This window comes from Phocoena phocoena, chromosome 3, assembly GCF_963924675.1.
Source record: "Phocoena phocoena chromosome 3, mPhoPho1.1, whole genome shotgun sequence".
NCBI lineage: Eukaryota > Metazoa > Chordata > Mammalia > Artiodactyla > Phocoenidae > Phocoena > Phocoena phocoena.
The window spans coordinates 52,600,510-52,619,099 of NC_089221.1; the positions used below are offsets into that span (position 1 = coordinate 52,600,510).

General features: G+C 38.5%; 1 protein-coding gene across 1 annotated transcript in view; it reads right to left on the bottom strand.

Moving 5' to 3' along the window:
• SGTB (small glutamine rich tetratricopeptide repeat co-chaperone beta) overlaps positions 1-18,554 on the bottom strand; it is a 45,384-nt gene extending 26,830 nt beyond the window's left edge. Inside the window, exons 1-5 of the mRNA XM_065874108.1 lie at positions 18,378-18,554; positions 17,117-17,238; positions 8,044-8,147; positions 5,364-5,433; positions 1,418-1,517 (exon numbers count right to left, since the gene is read on the bottom strand). Coding sequence (XP_065730180.1) covers positions 1,418-1,517; positions 5,364-5,433; positions 8,044-8,147; positions 17,117-17,216 — 374 coding nt within the window. The 5' untranslated portion in view covers positions 17,217-17,238; positions 18,378-18,554. The remainder of the gene's footprint in view (positions 1-1,417; positions 1,518-5,363; positions 5,434-8,043; positions 8,148-17,116; positions 17,239-18,377) is intronic.
• Positions 18,555-18,590: the final 36 nt, after the last annotated feature.

Sequence of the window (18,590 nt, forward strand, 5' to 3'; positions counted from 1 at the left end):
CACATTTCAAGTTCTTAACAGCCACTGTGGTTAGTGGCTACTGTACTGGACAATGCAGATACAGAACATTTCCATCACTGCAGAAAGTTCTATTGGAATTTTAATATTTAAAAAATTTAGTGCAGGGAATTCATTACATAGCTGATGGAAGAGCTGAGATGCCAAACAGGGGGTTGTGCATCAATGCAGAGATTAGCAACAGCAGGAAGCCGTTACCGTCCCTAAGACAGAACAGAGTGCAGAGCCCAAAACCCAATGTCACCTGGAAAAAGCTGGGACCATAGCGGGTGTCTTGGGTGGGAGCTGGAGACAAGGAGGAGAAGCAGCCCCTGCTGGATAAACACCCTGATGTAAAAAGAGGGGAAGAAATACCCAACTTCTGCCTTCCTTCTGCCCTCCAATCTCCTGCCACTACCTCCCACGGCTGAACACAGACAAAACCCAGGTGTCAAAGGAGCCTGGGAAACATAGCCTGCAGGGGTCAGACCCTCTGTTAAAAAGGGCAGAAAAGGGAAGGGAAGAAATGTCTGAGGTCAAACAGGATGAGGCCTGGCACAGGTACAAATAATTTAGAGAGAAAAAAAAAACACAAATGGCCAACATTTGAAAAATGCCCAACCTCACCAGTAATTAAATGTAAATTACAAATCACTATTAAAATAAGAATAATATTAAATTAACAATAATAATTCAAGTACTTAGTACTGATAAGGGTGTGGTAAAAACAGATACACTCACATATCCTAGGGGAAGAAAAGAATTTTCAAAATATTTTCAAAGAAGCCGGAACAATTTTGAAATTAGCATCAATAAATTTTTAAATGTTTATACTGTTAGACCAACTGAGTGCATTTCCAAGGATAGATACAAAGTCTAGAAAATCTTAAGTCCAGAAAATAATATTAGAAACAAAGATGTTCATTGCAGCTTTATAATATTGAAAAAAAAAGGGACACCCTCAATGTCCACCAGTAGGACAAAGCAAAGTAAGGCAAAGTAAGGTACATCTATCAATTTATTAAAAAATAATACTGCTTGTTTGCCAGCCACAATGAAAGGTGCTAGATATATAAAAAAGATTAAGAGGTAATGATAAACTAATTTGTATTCATTTAAATAACGTTTATGAAGGATTTAAATAAAATAAGAACGTGTTTGTGATATGCCTAGTGAATAAAGATTAATCTGAAATTGATTACTCTTACATCAAACAACATATGCCAAAAGGTTATTAGTAACAGTGGTTGCCTCTAAGTGGTAAATTTATGAGCTTATTTTTTCCTTCTTTTATATGTTTCCAAACGTTCAAAATTTTCTAAATAAAAAAACAAATTTTATGGAGCTATAAAAAACTCCTTCAGAGCTATTAATGCAAATGTTTAACAACTGTAAACCTGCCACAACAGTGCCAGTTTACCTGTTACAATAATAAACTGCATTATTTGGATCCAATTCTATCGCCTGTGTGTAACAATCCACTGCAGCAGCATAATTTTCTTCTTTCATGTGGTTATTGCCTAAAATAACCAATAGGTACAGTAAGTACAATATACAGGAAAAAAAAGTCTGGAAGATAAATTTTAATCATAGAAACTACAGTAATACGAAGGTCAGCAACATGATTTTTCATTCATACCGGAAATAAATTTTATATTGTACTATAGAGTTGATACCCCTTAGCTTTCAGTGTGTTTGAATGATTTTTAACAACGGAGAGTCTTTAAAAAATTAATCTTTGACCATGCCACTCTCAAAAATTGATTTTTTAAAGACTCTATACACTACCAAACGTAAAATAGATAGCTAGTGGGAAGCAGCCGCATAGCACAGGGAGATCAGCTTGGTGCTTTGTGACCACCTGGAGCGGTGGGATAGGGAGGGTGGGAGGGAGACGCAAGAGGGAGGAGATATGGGGATATACGTACATGTATAGCGGATTCACTTTGTTATAAAGCAGAAATTAACACACCATTGTAAAGCAACTGTACTCCAATAAAGATGAAAAACAAAATTAATCTTTTAATATATTATAAAACCAGACTTCAATAAGTGAGTAAGTGTAACAATTATGATTACCTCTTGGCAAAACCTAATCTCTTCTCACCTTCCTTATCTTTATCTCTCTCTTTCCTTTTAGAGCTGCCCCACCCCATTCCAGGTGGACCACCCTCCACAATCACTATCTCAGTCTGGACCTGGTCCTCCATTCCTTCCCTGTCAAAACATGCACCTGCTGATGAGCAAGCCCTCGGAACATGTGGTGAGGGTAAGCTAGTAAAACTACTCATGTCAATGTCATTGGCAGATATTTTTATGTGCTATCCCTTCCAGAGATAGATTCTCTCTTAAAGAAGATTATTGGAGATTAATTCCTAGAAAGACAGAATTTCAGATACCACAGCTAGCCCACAGCACACTGATCTTCAGGAAGGGCTTCTGCAGACACATATGGCAATAATTTAGCTACATTAACGACTGGTCAGCAAAATAAGGGATTTCTTGTGGCTATCTTCTGTAATCCATTAAACAGAAAAAACGTGTCATGATCACTAATAACAGCCAATGCTCAAAATTGAAATTTTTAAAACACTGGGATTACGAGGAAGTGTTTACATCTCAAAAGCCTCTATTATTCCTTCCAGCTTTCTCTGAACCAGAAGCTCTCCTATTAGCCTTGTTTTCTTAACAGATCATTAGCTACTTAATGGGAGGAGAGTGTAAATTTGCAGATAACAGTAAGATTAAAGGAAAGACACGTAGATAAGAGTACCTAAAATCATACAAAAGTTACTTCAAATTAAGAAGCAGAAATGAATATAAAGAGTGATTGCTAAATGAATATAAAAAGTGATTTCTATATAATTTCTCTTTGGGATGATAAAATGTTCTAAAATTGTGGTGATGGCTACACAACTCTGTGTACATACTAAAAACCAATGAATTCATACATGTTACAGTAAATCCCATGGTACGTCAATTATAGCTCAATAAAGCTGTATTTTTAAAGCTAAAAAAATTAATTTACATCTCCACCCCCAAAAAGAAATGAAGCTAAAAGGTTACATAGCTTTTATGATTGAGCAAGAAATTAACTACATTAGCCTCAGTACTTAAATAGATTTGCTTCTTCCATGTAAAAGATTTAAATTCTCTGGGTTACGTGGATTTTCTTGTTGCCATTGGGTCTTTTTGCCTTGGGATGGCATTTCTTGGGTAGTAGTAAAACCTAGTGTATGTCTTTTCCCGTAAACCACACTAAGTGTACAGATACTAAATATATATATATATATATATATATATATATAGCGATATTAATGATAAAAAGCTTCAAGTCAGAAAATATTCAATATATAAAAACTCAGGACACAGATATTTGTGAAGATAAATATAACTAGGCACTGCACAGCACTCTATATTTATACACAGAACTCTCCTGTCTCCTTTAATCCTCAAGACAACCCTTTGAGATATGGCTTTACTTCTGTGACATGGCAGGGAATTACAGCAATGAACCCTTCTTGGTTTTGTCTGATCTTATTGCATCTCTTCAGAAGCAAAGCACACAAAAATATTTGAAAGCAACCTTCCAGGAAGGTACTAGCTGGCCAGAAGCCCTGATTAACACAGGTAAGTATAACATGCAGCCTGTAATAACCCTATGCTTGACAGTCTACCGTGGCCATTTGTTTTCACATGAATAGCAAAATCTGTATGACAATTGCTTTAACTTTATGTGTAACATGTCTTAGTGTGACATGTCTTAGTGAAAACAAAGATTAAGAGCTTTTGGTTAAAGCCACAGCAGTAAGTAATTCAGTTTACCCCTGCTGCCAGAGTAAATGAGCCTCATTCTGCATCTCCTTCCAACCCTCAACTTACTAACATTCATTATATCAAAACAAACTCTACAGGGAATGCAGTCTCCCAATGTTCTGCCATGCAGAGGGAGTAAATATGAGGGACAAAAATAAAATTTCAATTTGCCATTTAGTACTAGAGCTAAAACAAGAGAGCTGCAAAAGCAAAATGTTAGTGGAGCATATATTACATCACTGAGGATTTCACACACTACAAAAGTCTAAGTAGAAGGAAAAAGAAACATCAGATTAAATTGTTTCAGTGAGAATAATATATGAAAAACGCATTTGTATCTGGATAGTTCAAATGCAAATTCTTTGGGGAATACTATAATTCAAATGACAATGAGGATCTGGTTACTTTATTTTACATGTAATTTACGAAAGTCCTAATTCTAAAATTTTAAGTCACTGTAGTGATAAGATTTCTTAGAGGAAATAAAAAATTGAAAACTGAAACCAGTCTATTTGTAGGAAACACAGCATTTTCTAATGTAATCCAAAGAAGATAATCACACAATAGTGAAAATAAATATAGACAAAGATATTAAGACAGCTTTACTTAGGATTACAAAATTATCTGTCTAGGTAAGTAAATCACGGTCTAACAGTACCATGGAACACTATGCAGCCATTAAAAGCAGTGATACAGTGTAATTTATAGACTTAATAGAAAGGACCATGCCGGAGGAATAGGAAAAGCATACTCTTCTGTATCTACCTTTTTACACAACAACCAATTTTTTTAAGAAAAAAACTCAACTGCCTTCTTCAGAGTATAAACTAAAGAAAAGGCCAGAAAATGGTCCTGAACCATTTGTGTACAGCTTCAGAACATTGCACATTCCCTAATAACTCTCTGCCTATAGGACAGTGTCTTTGTTGGCTCTCATTTACTGGTAAGGATCAGGACTCTGCCCTACAGCTCCTTAGTACAAATCTTGTAGGCCTGACCTGGCTTGCCTCTATAGCTTAACAAAACTGACGTGATATAAAAACTGAACACAGATCCTCAATGGTGACTTATTTATTAAAATCAAGTATGCTTCAATAGTCACTATTAGAAAATTTAATAACAGTAATCATGTGTGCTAGTTAATAAATTCTTAAATGCCATATACATATATTAAATTTCAAAGAACTCAAAAATGCTAAATATACAAAAGTTAAAAATAATACTGAAAATCATTTTCATATCTTTGATTAAGCATAAAGAATTTGGGATCCTAGAGTACACACAGCAAATACAGTTGCAAATAATCAACCCTTCAGTGACTTGTTTTGCAAGTTTTACTCACAACAGATCTGCTTCTCTTGAAGCAAGCCATACCTATATTGTTCACAAGCCATTCTCTATTTCCAGGCTCATTTCTGTTTCACAAATGCCACAAGGACTTACGACAACCCCGTCTTGGCAGTACAAACCAGAATCTTATTGGGTGACAGAGTCACTTTCCCTAGAGTTTCAGAAAGCTTTACTAAGTAATTTTTCTATGAAATATTCACCTTCATCTTTTAATTGGTCAGCTTTTCCCACATCTTCAGGCACTGAGTTTGAGAGAGGCAGAATGTCATTCTGAAATTAAATAAAATACAATGTACTTCCATTTAGCTACATAAAAAGTCATCCCAGAGAACTATAAATTAAAGTAATAATTATTTAGTACATCATCTATAAATCTATGTCATGACATCTAACATCTAAATAACACTGTCAGCAAGAAATAGGGAAAAAGTCCCACAACATACTTTTATTAGAAAAACAAATATGTGGAATTTTTTCTAGAAAAAAACGGGCAACTGTGAATCAATTTTTTTTTACTTGCTTTCGCTGTATCTAAAAATCCTACTTCATAAACAAAAACAGAATCAGTATACAAAGAGTAGTAATAGAATTATGCTCAAAGGATTGTTTAGTGAAAATTTTGAAACATAATGTTAATATCCTAAGAGAAAGTCAAATCCACAGGTACCAAAAAAAGCATTTATAATATGATCTTATTGTTTAAAATATATGCACATACATTCACATGCACACAGGCTGAAAATCAAAGACTGGAAAGGTACACACAAAAGGTTAACAGTAGGAATATTTGGAAGTAGGATTTTCAGTCTCTGCTTTATATCCTTTCATATTGTCCAAACTTTTTAAAACAATGGTCATAGATTTATTTCCTCATTAAGATAATAAGCATGGGCTTCCCTGGTAGCGCAGTGGTTGACAGTCCGCCTGCCGATGCAGGGGACACGGGTTCATGCCCCAATCCGGGAAAATCCCACATGCCGCGGAGCAGCTGGGCCCGTGAGCCATCGCCGCTGAGCCTGCGTGTCTGGAGCCTGTGCTCCGCAACGGGAGAGGCCACAACAGTGAGAGGCCGGCGTAAAGCAAAAAAAAAAAAAAAAAAAAGATAATAAGCAGTATAAGATTCCTGTTTTTAGCACCTACTATCATCCTCAAACCTCTTTTTCAATAAGGTTCAAACCAAAGTGCTTATGAAAACTAAATGAAAATTTAGAAATGTCTTGAGTGGCACTGGAAACACAGTGTATTTTTCCATTTTTGGAAGATTCTTTTTAAATTGTGTTGTTAAACTTGACTCCGAAGTTCATAAATGTTTATAATTTTCAAAAAAGTATAATTTGTAGTCAATATACTATGTACCATATTTATTTATTTATTTTTTGCGGTACGCGGGCCTCTCACTGTTGTGGCCTCTCCTGTTGCGGAGCACAGGCTCCGGACACGCAGGCTCAGTGGCCATGGCTCACGGGCCTAGCCCCTCCACAGCATGTGGGAATCTTCCCAGACCGGGACATGAACCTGCGTCCCCTGCATCGGCAGGCGGACACTCAACCACTGCACCACCAGGGAAGCCCTGGAGCCAGTTTTAAGAAACTATATTTTTAAAATAGTAAGCAACAAATTTTTACAATTAAGTACAATCAGAGAGAAATGGAAGAAGAAGAAAAAAAAGAGCTCTATTCAATCAATCTGAGCTTCCTAGGAGGAAAAAAAAAAACTATTGATCTCTTCAGTACTAGTCAATGATAACAGGAGCTAAAGAGTGAGCAAATCCAAGTGCCGTCTCACCCACAAGCCTCTCGGGCATCTCAGAGTAAAGAAGGTCGTCTTCTGCCATAGCCATGTCCAGCCTCTGAAATAGGGCTCCCTAAGGATGCCACAAGCTCAGAAAATGAAAGAACCACAGAAACCAAAGAAAACAAAAGGACCACGGAGACATTCCACTATCTCCTTGCATCTTGTCAGATAATTAGAATTCATCTGTTTGATGAATTAATGTATAACTGTATTATCCTTTTTCCAAGCATAAAAAGAGGGAGCAGTTTACTGCCAAATTACCATTTTCATTGCAACTCTAAGAACCTCTTCCCAACAAATTCTAAAAACAGTCTGTGCAGTATTCTCAGCCATGTCCCTGCCAAGTTGAAGTATACCTTGCAAGTTTCAGCTCCTCTCCTGAGTTCCTCATTCTGTACTGAAGCTTAAATACAGAGTTAGAATAATAAAAGAGGTTCACGTGGCACCAAAATGTAATGAAAAACCACGTGGGCTGACCCCCTGTGGCCCTAAACTCACTAGCCTTTAGATTTTTCAATCTTATAGTCCATATTTCCTGAAAAGGCCAGAAACCAGAGACCATGTAAACAGTCCTAGGGAGCAGAGATCAGAACACTTGGATTTCAGTCTTGCTTTTGCACACTGACCCTGAACCTTTCCCTGTTTAAAGAGCCCCATCAATGGCCAAATTTGATAAAATCTGCTTCAAAATGATGATGCAATTCCTGATGATGCCTCTTCTATATGGTTTCTTCCTAAACATTAAGACTTTTATTTTCAACTTGTATTTCATGTTTTCAGGGAATATCAATTCAGATGTCAGAAATCTAAAAACACCCGGATACTGTAAAGGACTTAAGAAGTCAACTACGATATATCATTAAATATAAAAGAAGGTGAGAGGATGAGAAGAGTTACTAATATGAAAATCTAAAGCACATTAAAAGTTATATTTTAGGTCCCAAATCATCCATGTGGACCAACTATCTTATACCCAGGAAGAAGTTAGTTACTTAAAGCCTGGCCCCTCAAATATTAACAATCCAACATAATATTGCAGTCATACTTAGAAAATGAGATACTAATGAGAAAACAAAGACAGCTTACCTTACAGAAGGAATTTGTGAACATTTCTGTCAAAGGCTGTGAAACTGCTAGATGTGTATCTTCTGCGCTGATTTTAAAAACTGTCTCCAAGCACTGAATTGCAACTTGAAATAAATTTTAATAGTGAAAAAAAATTAGCAACCTAAAAAAAGAAACAACCTTTTTTCTGGTAGAAATCTGCACTCTGCAATCTGTGGTAATTCAGCATTTTGATCACAGAACATATGGAAAACTAAATGGTTCATCTGCATAAAGATTTCTGTTTATAGACCAGCTATTGAGGGAAGACAACTTAGTTTCTCATTCCTCATTTAAAGAAAAATGTTACCTAGAATATAACTTCTCAGTATATGTATTACATCATATTCTTTTTAAAGCAGGTCATTAACAACATATTCCCCATTACCAGTATCTTGAATAACACTTTAAAAATTATCTTTTTTAATGTGAGAAACAGAATTCTCAACCTGATTAAAAACAGTAAGAGAAACAGTCTTTGGCCCATAGGAAACACTAAATATTAATCCTGGTGTACTTACTTATGTTAAAATAGTTTGGCTTTTAAAAATTCATTCAGGCATGCAAATTTACCAAGCACCTACTATGTGAAAGGTGCTGTTATAAGGTGGTAGAGATACAACAGTTAACCTAACACAAAAATCACGATCCATGTGATGAAGCTCACCCTTAATAGAAGGAGGCAGACAAACACAGTAAGTAAAGTACATGGCATGTTAAATGTTGACAGGTGCCTCATCTACATTGATGTATGACAAGATAACCAGTATGGCTAGGGTACAGACTAGGTGGAAAGACATGGTGGGCGATTATGCTAGAACAAAGTCTGTCGCTGGATGACAAGGCACCTTAAATAATATTTTTAAAGGACATGGATTTGATGCTATGGGCAAATGGAGAGCCATTAGTGATTTTAGTGAAGGAGAGCAACATAACTGGATTTGTGTTTAGAACTAAAATACTAGTTAAGTATAGTCTAGTAAGAATGCTGAGAATGAATTAGAGAGGGAAGCTGAGGGAGAAAATGGAAGCAAAAAAGCAGGAACCCATTTATGGGTTCCTACATCAATGACCTAAACAAACAAGGAGCCTAAACTAGGGCAAAAACAGTGAAGAAAGCATATCCTGCCCTTTTTACAAGTCCTCACTGAGGGGAATGGAGGCAGATTCTTATCCCGAGAGTGCTCTCCTTTGAACAAGAATTCTCTTCTGGCTCAACAAGATGGGGATGTAGCCAAAGTGTCCAGTGTACTTCTAGACAGTGTGGAATAGATTCACTTACATTTGTGTATGACTTTTTTTTTTTTAATTCAGTTTGTTTAAACCAAAAACAAAAATTAAAAACAGGTCACACATTCTCCCATTCCCTACTCCCTGTCTCTGGCAACCACCAATCTGTTCTCTGTATCTATGAGCTTGGGTTTTTATTATTATTATTATTTATTTTTTAGATTCTACATATAAGAGAGATCATAGGCTGTCTTACTTTGACTTATTATAGATCCAATTACATTTGTGTATGACTTTTAAAAGACACATTATGGTCCTGAGAAAATTACCTCTATCATAAAAGAAACACTATTACTGTCACTATCCACAGATCAATTCTCCTTAGAAAAGGGACTGAATAACAAACTGAGTTACCAACTACCAAAAGTCAAAGTGTCTTTTAGAAAGAAAATAATGCACTGTTTACCCAACCCTCATTCTCTCCCTTTCTATCCTTGCTAAGTAGTTGTTCTTTTACTTCAGTTGTACTTGCACTAAACACACTGGGCCATAAGAAAATAGACTCTCATTGCCATGAAGACAATTAATTAAAAATCAATTATTATTAATAATAATACATGTATGTATATGTATACATTTCTTTTTGATCGGCATCTTTCTTTCCTTATCGTATTGGTCATTTACTGTGCCACGTTGCTAGCTGGTACATGTTTCTAGTATCGTACTTACCACACATACTACATTATATGCACTTAAAACATCGGTCTCCCATATTAGACTGTCTCCTTGACAATAAGGCCTACATTTTACTTATCTTTTGACTTTAACACAGCCTGGCAAATAATAGATGCTCAATAAATTTAATCTACGTCTTTGTTTACAGTGGAAGTAACAGTTTAATTTCAGAGGAAATAGAAACAATAAAATGTGCAGAAGAGAGCACTTATTCCCCCCAAAACATTAATTCACAGCCTTGTGAAAGGTGGATAGAACCCAACCGAGGCCTTAACCAGAATCAGAGTATGGAACATCACACTGACAGGGGAAAAGTCCACATAAAAATATGAGGGATTTTTACACTCTAACTTGTTGAGGCAATCCAGTCCAGCTCCTTTACCTCTGCTGCCACTAACCTTAAAACACAGATCTGGCACATTCTAGACACAATCAAGTATTACTAAAGGAGGTGGCTCTTTGGGTTTTTTTTAAACACAATTGTTCGTTTGTTTTAAAATCACTTTACTGAAGTATGATTGACATGTAAGAATATATGTCCATATTTAATGGACACAACGCAGCAAGCTTGGGGATAAGAATACACCCGTGAAACTGTCACCACTATCAAGGCCACAGACATATACATACCCATCACTTCCCAACATTTCCTCTTGTCCCCTTTATTGGGGTGTGTGTGTGTGTGTTAAGAACACTTGACGTAAGATCTACCCTCTTACTAGATTTTCAGTATACAATCCAGTTAGCTATAGGCACTGTGCTGAACAGTAGGTCTCTAGAACTTATTTATTTTGCATAACTGAAACTCTGTACCCTTTGACCATTACCTCCCCATTTCCTCTTACCCCAGCCCCGCCAACCACCATTCTGCTCTGTGCTTCTATGCGTTTGACTATTTTAGATTCCACATTAAGTAAACACAATTGTTTTGATACATAAACTTGCTGCCAAAATGTTTAGTGTTCAACACTAACACATATTTAGAGAGATAAATGGTTTAGTGAAAAAACCCACCACAGCCTTGGAACTCAGGACTCTCATTATCATTATTAATCTAGGAAAAAAATCTAATAACCTGGGTGCAATAATTTATCTTACTTTTACCTCAAGATTTTCATTTATGAAACAGGGATTATTATATGTGATCCTCCTTTCAGCAGGTTATACTCAGGAATAAATCATAAAAATCTTAAGAAATTCTATACACAATTTTGCTCTACTTTAACACCAAACAATAATAGTCTGTTTGGTACTGATAAGGAGAGGGACAAGCGAAGAATTCTCAATAATACCATATCCCATCTATATAGCACTTTATACTAAAGCTTCCATATGCTATATTACCTGCCATCACTAATTCTTGACAAATCTAATTGTCTTGACAAATCTATTAGATAGAGGGGGCAGAGATCTCCACCTAACAGACTTAGAAATTAAGATACAGACCAAATGAATGAGATACCCAGGATCACTTGATTCAATTCATCAATTCAATTGAACAAATATTTTTTGAGCACCTATCATGTGTCACGCACTTTTCTAGGAGCTTTGTATACAACAGTGAATAAAACAGGAAAGATTCCTGACTGCTTGGGGCTGCCATTGCAGTGGGGGATGGAGAGGCAGACTGTAAACAATATACTATACAAAGTAGAACAGGGTGAAGAGGATGGGAGCATGGGGAGCAGAGCAGGGATGCAGGCTGCAGATTTAATGGCATGCTCAGGGAAGGCCTCATTCAGAAAAGAGGACTTGAAGGAGATGGGGATATTACCGTTATCTGGGGGAAGAACATTCCAGGCAGAGAAAACAACTGGAGCAAAAGCCTTTAGGAAAGAGCATTTGGTGCATTTCATTTGGTGCATTCAGAGTGAGGAAGCTAATTTGACTAAAGTCAAATGAGAAAGAGGAGGAGTCTGTGAACAACACATCACAGAAGTCCAAATTATATAGATCCTTTAAACAATGACTTAGTAACATGAAGAGTCACTGCAAGATTTTGAGTGGAAAAATAATGGAATCTGACACAGTTTGTTTTAAAGGATCACTGGTTGCTGCATTTAGAAAAGTCAATGAAGCAGCAATTATAGAAGCAGAGAGACCAGTTAGAGGCCATCACAGTAAAATAAATACTTAGTTCTATCCAGGGGTAATATCAGTGGAAGTGGGAAAAAGTCAAGATATCCTTTGAAGTCACAGCCAACAAGATTTATTGAACAGTTAGATGCAGAGTCTAAGAGAAAGACAAGAGTCCAGAATGATAACAAAACTTTTGGCCAGAGCAACTGAAAAGATGGGAGTTGTCATCAACTGAGTTGGGGAAGTTGTGGAATAGAACAGATTTTGGGTGGGAGGATCAGGAGTTCAGTCTTGGAAATGTTCAACTTGAGGTGCCTGTTAGACATATAAGTGGAGATAGCTAGTAGGCAGTTAGATATAGAAGCCTGGAGTTCAGAAGAAAGGTCTGACCTGAGGGTATACATTTGAGATATCAGCATATACATTTGAGAGATATCAGCATATAAAAAAGAACATTTAAGGCCAAGAAGCTTAACTGTATCATCAAAAAAGTGAATGCAGATAATGAAGAGAAGAAGATCAAGTACTGGACCCTGGATATTCCAGGTGAGGGAAAACAAGAGGAACAAGCAAAGGAAACAGAGAAAGAGCAAACAATGAGATTAGAAGAAAACCAAGAGAGCATGAGGTATCCTGGAAGCCAAGTGAATAAATAAATAAATAAATAAATAAATAAAGTATATGGGTGGAGCTTTATCAGAGGCAGCTAATAAATCAGATGAAGACTGAAAACTGACCATTGAACTACCTAACACAGAAATTGCTGATGACCTTGATGAGAACAATATGAGTGGAGAGATGGAGGCAAAGGCCTATCTGGAGTGCTTAAGAAAGAGTAGGAGATGGGACTTCCCTTGGTGGTCCAGTGGTTAAGAATCTGCCTTCCAATGCAGGGGATGCGGGCTCGATCCCTGGTTGGGGAACTAAGATCCCACATGCCACAGGGCAACTAAGCCTACGCACCGCAACTACTGAGTCCATGCACCACGAGCTCTGGAGCCCACATGCCACAACTAGAGAAAAGCCTGCGAGCCACAACAAAGAGCCCACATGCCACAACAAAAGATCCCGCATGCTGCAACTAAGACACGACACAGCCATAAATAAATAAATAAATAAATAAAAGGAAGGAAGGAAGGACAGGAGAGGAATTGCAGAAAGCAAGTACAGACAATTCTTTCAAAGAGCTTTCCAGCAAGAGACAAAAAAATCAGGCAATATTTCAGTGGGGGGAGGGGTAGGTAGTAGTATGGCAAGAGTAATTAATTGTCGTTTTTGAATTTTTAAGAAGGGAGAAAGTTTATATTCTGATGGAAATGATCTAGAAGAGATTGAAAATTTGCTCATGTAAGACAAGGAGGGTAAAATAACTAGAGTGAGAGCCTGGAGTAGGTGAGACAGGATAGAATCCAGTCTGCGAGTAGAGGGGTTTCAGTTAGAAAGGACAATGGATAGTTCATCTATGGTATCTTAGCCTGGGCTTCTATGACAGAATACCATAGACTGGGTGGCTGATACTTCTGGAGACTGGGAAGTGCAAGATCAAGGTGCCAGCAGACTCAACATCTGGTGAGGACCTGCTTTCTGGTTCACAGACAGCACCTTCTTGTTGCGTCCTCACATGGTAGAAAGAGTGAGGGAGCTCTCTGGGGTCTCTTTACCATAAGGGCACTAATCCCAGTCATGAGGACCCCAACTCTTAATACCATCACACTGGGCATCAGGTTTCAACATACGAATTTTGGGAGGACACAAATATTTAATCCATAGTATATGGTAATAGACAGGCAGACAGGCAGAGTATGTGAGTATAGATGCTGGTAGGTGGGTAGATGGGGCAGAGAGAGTCTGTGGAAGTTGTTTTCTTATTACTTCAATTTTCTTGATGGAGTAAGAACCAAGGTCATCAACAAAAAGTGAGTACGGGGGAGGAGGTTTGGGGTTTTGAGAAGGCATGAGAAAGTGTTAAAGTGCTCATCTAGAGAGCAAAAATATGAATGAACTTGGAACAGAGGGCAGCATTAAAGGTCCACTTGAGGCTCACGATCATGAACTCAAAGTGGGACTAGTCAGTAAAGCTGGGTGTTTCATTCCATCTATACAAAGTCACATGGATATGGGCATGGAGTAGGTGGAGAGCTGGATTCAAACAAGGCTGGGTTTTACAAGAAAGGGAGCCATATACACCAGCATGATTATAATAATCAACAATGGAATTTAAGCTGGGTAAGAAGAGGGGTGTGAAAAGGTAAGGGATCAATAGCTTGGAGGTATTGGTAGGTCAAAGAATTGTTGGGGTAGGGATTCTATAGGGAGTAAGCTGGAAAGACAGGCAGCAGAAGTGAAATGTTTAAGATAGAGATTAGGGAGGATAACAATAACAAGGTCTAGGGAAGAGTTTCTCAACCTCAGCAACTACTGACATTTTGGACTAGACAATTCTTTACTGTTCAGGACTGTCCTGAGCATTTGTAGTATCTTTAGCAGCATCCACGGCCTCTACCAACTAGATGTCAATAATACCAGCCCCCCAGTCGTAACAACCAAAATACCTCCAGATAATACAAAATCGCCCCAAATTGAGAACCACTGGTCTAAGGTATGACCAAGCAAGTGAAAGTGGTTGAGATCACTGGAGTACAGAAGGTCAAGAAACCAAGTGGGAGAGAACTGGAAGAATCAGGTATGAATGTATTACAATTGCCAAGAATTAAGATAGGAGTACTGCCAGAGACAGTGCGCAGGAGCCACGAGAGTCAAAACATGAAGCAGATGTCAGCAGATGACAATAATTAGGAGTGAGTGACATAACCTGATGACAAGGCTCAAAGCTGATAATACATCAGCTTCACTGTAGTGGTAAAGCTGGTATGAGAACTTAGGCTCCTCTCCTAGGGCTTTTTTATTTTATTTATTTATTTATTATTTATTTATTTACTTTTGGCTGCGTTGGATCTTCACTGCTGCACGCAGGTTTTCTCTAGTTGCAATGAGCGGGGGCTAGTCTTCCTTGCGGTGCACAGGCTTCTCATTGCCGTAGCTTCTCTTGTTGCGGAGTACGACCACTAGGGCATGCGGGCTTCAGTAGTTGTGGCACATGGGCTCAGTAGTTGTGGCGCACAGGCTTAGCTGCTCCTTGGCATGTGGGATCTTCCTGGACCAGGGCTCGAACCTGTGTCCCCTGCACTGGCAGGCGGATTCTTAACCACTGTGCCACCAGGGAAGTCCTCCTAGGGCTTTTTTAAATGTCTAGAAGGTGGGCAGACATTTCCACATGATTTCATGTTCAATTAAATTAGACTCAGAGAGTCAGAAATAGGGATTGGTCAAAAACAATTGGCACCACTTCTGAGTGCCATATATAACACACAACTGAAGACACATAGTTTTGGCCAAATACCATCCTAAAAATAGGACACAACATCTTGGTTTTTAAAAAACTCTCAATTTTCTTTCTGGCCCTTAAAAGTATTATACTGCCTTTGATGAGAAAAAAAACATCTTTTATAAATGATTCCACTTATCTGTTTGCTACAGAGCATCATAAACAACATTTTCCTTAGATAACCAGTCGCCTTTATCTTCACATAGTCTAACCATCAAGGAGGACAAAAAGACCCTAATGGACTGATTGCAATCTCCAACTGTGTGTCACCAGCTCCTCTCACTGCCACCTGGAAAGATAATCTCACCAGATTGCAAGCAGATTTAGAGCAAATGCTCAATTTTCATCCCAACTTCCTAAAAGCATATTCACAAGGGAAGTACTTGTTGAAATTAATAGATGTGTCCCCTTTAGACAAGAAACAGCTCGAGATGGGCAATTCAAATTGTACTTTTATTAAATTCTCTCAAATGTACTGTCTCATTGCAATAATTAAATCTTTAGGCCACAAGGAAGCTGGGCTTATTGAACCTCCACAAGCCCAGCTGCAGAATTCTATCTTGTTATGGCTATACTGAATTTAAATTTTCTAATGCATAAACATGAAGCAGAAAAGATGGTGTCAAGGAAACATGTGATGCTATCATCCAAGTCCTGCTCAACTTTACAGATTACTGAATCTAATATTTAAAGCTAACATAGATAAGGGTGAAATCCTCTTATTTCAAGTCCCCCAAGAGGAAGTTATCAGAGCTTAATAGTGATATAATTATTAGACTTGCATAGTGCTTTTATGATGACTAAGGTGTTTTCATATATTGACTCTAAACTGGATGCTTTCCTATTAGGAAACGACAACAAGATCTTCAAAGTAAGAACCAGGATTTAAATCTCAGCTTTGTCACATATTAGCTGTGTTATATTACTTTATCTGCTTTCATTTACTTATCTGTTGAATGCGGATAGTAACTAACTTAACAGTTACTGTGGAGAAAAATTTCCCTACAATATGAATAGCATAGTTCTGACACATAATAGTTGTTCAATAAATAAACAATAGTTGGGCTTCCCTGGTGGCGCAGTGGTTAAGAATCCACCTGCCAATGCAGGGGAAACAGGTTCGAACCGTGGTCCGGGAAGATCCCACATGTGACGGAGCAGCTAAGCCCGTGCGCCACAACTGCTGAGCCTGTGCTCTGGAGCCCGCAAGCCACGACTACTGAGCCCACAAGCCAAAACTACTGAAGCCTGCGTGCCCTAGTGCCCGTGCTCCACAATAAGAGAAGCCACCGCAATGAGAAGCCAGTGCACTGCAACGAAGAGTAGCCCCCACTCGCCAAAAGCCCACGTGCAGCAACCAAGACCCAATGCAGCCAAAAATAAATAAAATAAAATAAAATAATTTTTAAAATAAATAAAAAACAATAGTCCTCTTGTTGTTAATTGTAAAACACAAAACAAGCCTCAGAGAATGAAAACACCATAACCTTATTGTAAGGTCTCTCTCCTTGAAAAATCTACAAAATGTTCTGATTTTGATACAACAGATCATAAAGTCACGCTTATAGCTATTTTAGTCTTTATTTATAATTATAACATAAATGAACATAGAGAACAGGTACCTACCTTCCAAACTCTCTTGCTCATCTGAAGTATAAGCATCCATCTGACTTTGTTCCCGTAAGAAACGAATAACCGCATAAACTAGGTGCTTGATGGATGACATTTTTAAAGTTTAAACACTTTTCCTTGATAAGAAAAAGGAAAACACTGAAATAAGTAATTTTAAAGAATCAGTGAAGATTATAAATCACAAGGGTCATAAATTACATTAAAAGTAAAAAGTCTGTATTATCTTCATTCCTTTCTTTTTAAAGAGTCAAGAGAGCACAAAGTATAGATATGCTAATGTATGACATTTTCATTTACACCCAGTAATATTAGGTTATGTTAAAACTTGCAAAAGTAAAATCTTTCTCAAAACATGTACAACATAGCTTAAATTCTCACTGAATAGTTCACTGTCTCTTAACAGTTTATATGGTACAGATCCAGAAAAGGACAGGGGTATAGATGCAGATATAGAAATCCCCAAAAGGCTTTAGTACTAAGTTGAGGGAGATTTCATACTGCTGACTCAGAAGCTGATCCACGCTGAGTATTTTCCTCTGTTTCATGAGATTTTTTTCAAATGTATGCACAATTTACACTCCACCTACTTTTGTAGGTGGAGACAGTTATGTGATGAGAAAATATATTAGGGAAAGGTTGTTCAGCCATTGGGTGTCATTTTTAATAAAAATGGCATTTCTATTTAATCAAGACATGTCAGAAAATCATTGCCTAAGACGATGGATACTACAAACCGACCAATGCTCTCTGCAGTGGCTGTGCTCTCGTGGACAAACTGGAAGCTCTGGGTCATGTTCATTCACATGGAATACTATCGCATCCAAACAGTGGCGCAGGGCCATCATGCATTAATGGCTTATTTCCAATAAATCGAATCATCCATCTGCTCCCCAGGTTCCCTAATTCAAAGCCAGGGTGTGGTACCCACCACTAGGACGTTTATTATTTGTGGGCTTATTTTAAAAGCGAGCCCAGCCAACAGGCCATGGGGCTGCAAGTACTAAATAAGGCCCCAGGGCAGAAGGGTGAAAAAAGAATGGGGGGGGGAGGGGAGCGGGGGTGCGAGGGGAAATGGAGAAGGGCAACCTCCTCCGGGCTTCTCCCCCTTCCTCTCCCCAGAGCACATCGACCTCCATCTCCCTCCCTTCGGTACCCAGGCCTCGCCTTGGCCCTGACGGGGTTTGCTGCGGGTGCGCGGTGCAGGCCCGGTCTGGGGCGGCGGGAGACGGACCCCTCCCATACAGAAGCCCCTTACCAGGGAAGAGGACGCGAGACAGTGGTAGCGGGCCCGAGGGCGTCGGTAAGTCGGTCCGCCGCCCCGCTGATTCTCCGGGCTTGAGCCTGGCTTCGAAGCGCAGCACTGCGAACGGTGGCCCAAACTTCCCCGGCCCCCAGACCGCCGCCGCCCCTTAGCCCACCCAGCTGTGCGCTTCAACCCAGCTGAGGAGCCTCGCCAGAACCGCCCCCG